This window comes from Olea europaea, unplaced genomic scaffold (assembly GCF_002742605.1).
Source record: "Olea europaea var. sylvestris unplaced genomic scaffold, O_europaea_v1 scaffold4034, whole genome shotgun sequence".
Classification (NCBI taxonomy): Eukaryota; Viridiplantae; Streptophyta; class Magnoliopsida; order Lamiales; family Oleaceae; genus Olea; species Olea europaea.
The window spans coordinates 17,805-22,900 of record NW_019259976.1 but is presented as its reverse complement, the minus strand read 5'-3'; the positions used below and the strand labels follow the sequence as shown (position 1 = coordinate 22,900).

General features: G+C 33.7%; 1 protein-coding gene across 2 annotated transcripts; it reads left to right on the top strand.

Annotated features, from left to right (window-relative positions):
• Window positions 1–2,837: 2,837 nt before the first annotated feature.
• On the top strand, window positions 2,838–5,096 carry LOC111387441 (autophagy-related protein 18d-like). 2 transcript variants are annotated; one of them, XM_023011999.1, is made up of 2 exons: window positions 2,838–3,025; window positions 3,972–5,096. In XM_023011999.1, the coding sequence occupies exon 2, from the start codon at window positions 3,977–3,979 to the stop codon at window positions 4,832–4,834; it is 858 nt and encodes a 285-aa protein (XP_022867767.1). In that variant the 5' UTR covers window positions 2,838–3,025; window positions 3,972–3,976; the 3' UTR covers window positions 4,835–5,096. The 2 variants fall into 2 exon arrangements, with proteins under 2 accessions (XP_022867767.1, XP_022867766.1); XM_023011998.1 differs by having other exon boundaries at window positions 2,839–3,025; window positions 3,901–5,096.

Sequence of the window (5,096 nt, the reverse complement as noted above, 5' to 3'; positions counted from 1 at the left end):
ATTTGAACATTCGATGTTCCTTAGAGAATCAACCTGTTTTACCACTGCGCCGTGCTCGTGGGGGCTGATTTCAAAATTTTGATAGTATGAAATTTGGTGGTTATGTTACGCTAAGTTTTTGGATGCTATTTGGTGACATACTTTATTAGATATTGGATATTATTTGAGTGCATACTTGTAGTCAATTAAGAAAGTGTGAAATATGTACCCCCTTTTTTTTACTAGATATTGAGCAGATAATTTGTGTTATTCGTTCACAATTAAAAAAAAAAATGTTATCAGTGAGAACCGTAACGAAATTAAAGGTTCGGATTCAGGTTCGATTACAATTATTATGTGGATCCAAATGATTTAGTTTACGAAATATTTAATTATAATTAGTGATTTTGAGCGTAGTTATTAGATTCAATCTGGACATCAATCAGATCGAGATATTAGATCTCAGGTTATTGGTCGGACCATATATTAAAATTATAAGTATAAAATATTTTCTTTAAGATAAGATTAAAGATTTTAAATCATTTGTTACTAATTATTTAGAATAATACTTCGTGTACGCCTCGAGATGTACACACGAGTTTCACCCTCACATGGAGGGGGTCCCACATATATCTTTGTGTGTGTGTGTGTGGCCCCCTCCACTTGATGAGTGTAAACTCGTGTGTACACTATTATATACATGTAATATTACCCAATTATTTACATGTTTTTTAATTATACAACTGTTAAACATGCAATACATCTTAATTAAAATTAATCTTTCAATATGTCGTAAGTTTATAAACAAAAGTAAATTATTGGACTATGTGTGTGTATATTCTTTTTCTTTCAAAAATCAAGTGTACACCCCACCCCACCCCACCCCAACCCACCCTAACCTAAAACCATTTCCACCCAAAACAAAGGTCATTCTCCTATGGCTGCTGCAGTTTCATTCTTCTCCCTTGGTAGTAGAGATGCCAATTGCTGCTGAGCACTGCTGTCATTCTTTTTCTCCAGTTGTTGCTTTCCTTATTTCTCATCACTATGATAGGGACGCTCGTCATCACTGTTATAAGCTGCACGAGCACTGTTGCAATGTGCCAATGTGCGGCTCTTGATGATATTGGTTATTGGTATAGGCTGTTGAGGTGGTGTGGTTGCGAAGGTGGCGATGGTTGTGGTGTCGGTGGTGGTTGTTGTTGGAGGCATCGATGGTTATAGTGGGTGTGGTTTGTGGATCTGTGGGTGGCGATGGTAAAGGAGTGCGGCTAGGGTGATGTGGGGTAGATGAAAAAAATTTGTGACCAATTAATTGGGTTGACGTGACTAGTTAATTTGTTAATATATGACTGATAAATAAGTTGTGATCAATTAGTTTGATAATTTATGATCAATAACTATGTTGTGATCAATTAATTTTATAATATGCAATCGATAAATAACCTATGACAAAATAAATAGATAGTTTGCGATCGATAAATAAGTTGTGACATATCAAATCGATGATTTGTGATCGAAAAATAAATCAACTATTTAATTTGATCAGCTATGATCAATAAATAAGTTGTGACTTGTAAAATTATGATTTTGACGTTCTATAATTGTGATTAGTATGTATCTATGATTATAAATTATATGCTATTATGAACATAACCTATTTAATTATTTATTTAATTAATACCACCTGATTTTTGAAAGAATTTAACAAATTTGTTAATTTTGAAATTGTAACTTAGAACTTTTGTAGTAATGTAACTATCCCTTGTGTGAAAGTAACACCATTGTGTGCTCCAATGGCTAGGAACAATTCATTTTACTGAGAAATACTGACCTGATAGAAATTGGGTCACTTACATTCAGACCAAATTGTCTTGCTCGGCCCAGCCAAGGGCTCGAGTTGTCAATTTTTCGGCCAGATTGATCTGGTCGAGTTTGATTCTGGGCGAGTTTGATTCAATAACACTGATTCCGAGTATGGAAATGGTCGGACTGAGCATTCGACACCCAAGCTGGATTGAACATTCGAAGCCCAAGCCTAACATAGATACTAATTTATATAATTTTAGAAACTAGTAAATTTATGTTTCAAAAAAAGATACTCCCTTCGATTCAATTATATAGGTTTGTTTCGTTTTTCACACGTATTTCTTTAATGTCATTGGAAAATTAATTTTTGTCAAGATCTTTTATAATTTACCTCTATTTAATTTTCAGTATACAGTAGTAAATTATTATTGGAATCAGTAAGGAATTTGAATGATTTTATTTGAAGGAGAACAAACGAGTTGGTTCATGTTTCCAAGAAGGGGAAATGTTTGTGTTTGGATGATTTCAAAAAGTTTACATATTAAATGGAAAAAATTGAAAAAAGGTATATTGATAAATGAACAAAACAAAGTATTCTAAGCACCGTTTGTTTATCATTTTTGGAAGAATGAGAATGAAAAATATAGTCGTTACGGACCCCACACAAGAGATAAAAATTCAAATTTGATGGTTTGATACGATGTATAACGATCATATTTTTCATTTTAATGAAAAAATAATAAAAAACAAACGAGAGCCTAAATTAGGAAATATGCCTATATATTTGGACGAGAAAAATGAAACCTAACCTTGGGACGGAGGGAGTAAATAAAGACATTATTATTAGAATTAATCTATTTGTACAATATTGTTGGCAATGTTGATTGTGACAAAAAATTGTTAGTTGAAAAGATAAATTGTTATTAGAATTGTTCAATAATAATATGACACGTGGCATGTAGTCAACAATATTGTCAAAATCATTGTTTGCTCCAATGATTATCTATTTATTACATAGATATAAGAAAAACATTAAATTATGAAAAATCAAAATATTTAAGCTTTAAATCCGGTATGAATATCCCAAATATGTAAGTCGATTTAACTTCAGATCTCTGTTATGACGTTCCATTTCAGTCTCTCTCTATATCGATGAAAAAGATATCCTTTTTCTGAATCTCTTCAGAATTTGTAAAACCTGAGGCACTCCATGGAAGTTTACAGTCGGCACCTGCAGGTGAAGTACCACACCCTTCCTATGTATAACAATAACACTATATACGCGCACACATATACCCTATAACTGTGTTCAGGTTTTGAGATTTTGTGTTGGTTGTGACATAAATGAAAAGGGATTTAGTGGGCCAAATTACCGAAAGATGACCGGTGCTTGAATATTAGTTGGGACTATGGATAAAAATGTAAGCGTTTCTTGGATCTAGAATAAGTGAATGATATTATGTTAAATAATGGGTAGCGTGTACAATTTAGAGAATTACATAAGCATCGAAACTCATTAAGTAGTTATTGATTATTTTGTGTTTATAGTTTGATTGTGGTGATTTGATATTGATTTTTTATCACCAAATATGAGGGATTGCGATGCTGTTTTTTGGGATCCAATTATTCTTATTTTGTGTATTTTTCTTAATCTTTATCATCTGGTTTTATTATAAATGTTATACCACCTCCAAAATGCTTAGAACTTAATAGGGAATTCGATATTGGAATTATTGGATTAGCATTTCATGTTGATGTTTGGATAGTAAAAGAACCTTGGATGACATTGCTGAAATTGATAGACTTGAATTCTTGTTAACTATGGTGCTTAAATGAATTTCTCGACTGTGGTTTGGTGACTTCAAACTTGCAGAATGGCTTCAAGAAACATTCTGGCAGGTGCTGTTATTCTTGATTTCATATCATATTCATAGAAATGTGTAAGAAGCTAAAGAATTCATAATGTATATATGTTAGATGCTGTTGTTTCTTGTTTTGATATTCATGGAAATGGGTAAGATTCGTAAGAAGCTAAAGAATTTATGATGTATAGATTTTTTGAAGTCAACTTAGAAAAAAAATCAATTAAAATGTAGAAATTGTATTCTGCAGATGCATCCAATCTCTTGCTGATAGCCCAGTCATCTTCCATCTTTAACTTGAACTTTGTTGGGTTGCTCCAGTTCTGATGACTATTCAATCGTTTCCCATGACTTCATCTGTTTCAACATCTCAAGGGGTACTTCCACCAGCAGGATTTGGTGTTTATGAATCATCCGTTGCTGGGCCTTCAGCATCTTTTGTCCATTCAGTACCAGAGCTCAATGAAAATGAAGAAACTGAGTTGTATTCTGTGTCTTGGAATCAGGATTACAGTTTCTTTGCTGCTGGTACAAGCCACGGTTTTCGCATATATAACTGTGATCGTTTCAAAGAGATCTTCAGGCGAGATCTAAAAAGCGGTGGATTTAAGATTGTTGAGATGCTGTTCAGATGCAATATTTTAGCACTTGTTGGAAGTAAAACCAATGCCCAGTATCCTCCAAACAAAGTTATTATATGGGATGATCATCAGAGTCGGTGCATTGGTGAGTTCTCATTTAGATCTGAGGTTCGTGCAGTTAAACTAAGAAAGGATCGTGTTGTTATCATCGTTGAACACAAGATATATGTTTACAAGTTTACGGATTTGAAGCTTCTTCAACAAATAGAGACTCTGGCAAACCCCAGGGGACTTTGTTGCCTCTCGCACCACTTGAATACATCTGTGTTGGCCTGCCCTGGTCTACGACGAGGACAGGTCAGGGTTGAACATTTTGGCCTGAATATGACAAAATTTATCAATGCCCATGACTCTCAGATAGCTTCCATGACCTTGACAATTGATGGACTTCTTCTTGCAACTGCCAGCATAAGAGGCACTTTGATAAGAATTTTCAACACAGTGGATGGAACTCGGTTACAAGAGGTATTTCACTTGCTTTATTTCCTTGCGGAAGTCCTTTCAAGTTCGTGCATCACCAAATATAGGACACATTTAAAATAATTGAAGTGAAAGGAATAAGCTCAGATCATTGTTTTTTATAGTTTATAATAATTTCACTAATTGTCACTGAAGTATGTGAGAAAATTCGGAATGGTCATTAAATTATTCTCTTTCCCATATAGTCACTAAAGTTAACAATGGTTTCTTGGTTGGTGAAAGTAAGGGAAAATTGCTAAAGAAGTTCCTAACCTTTGCTAAAAGTGCGAATATGTTCCAAATATTCAAATCTTGGCCCCATAGTCTTTAACTTTCTTTAATGTAA

Coding starts and splice junctions, on each gene's coding strand:
- LOC111387441 (XM_023011999.1), top strand. CDS start 3,977: ATGACTATTCAATCGTTTCCCATGACTTCATCTGTTTCAACATCTCAA.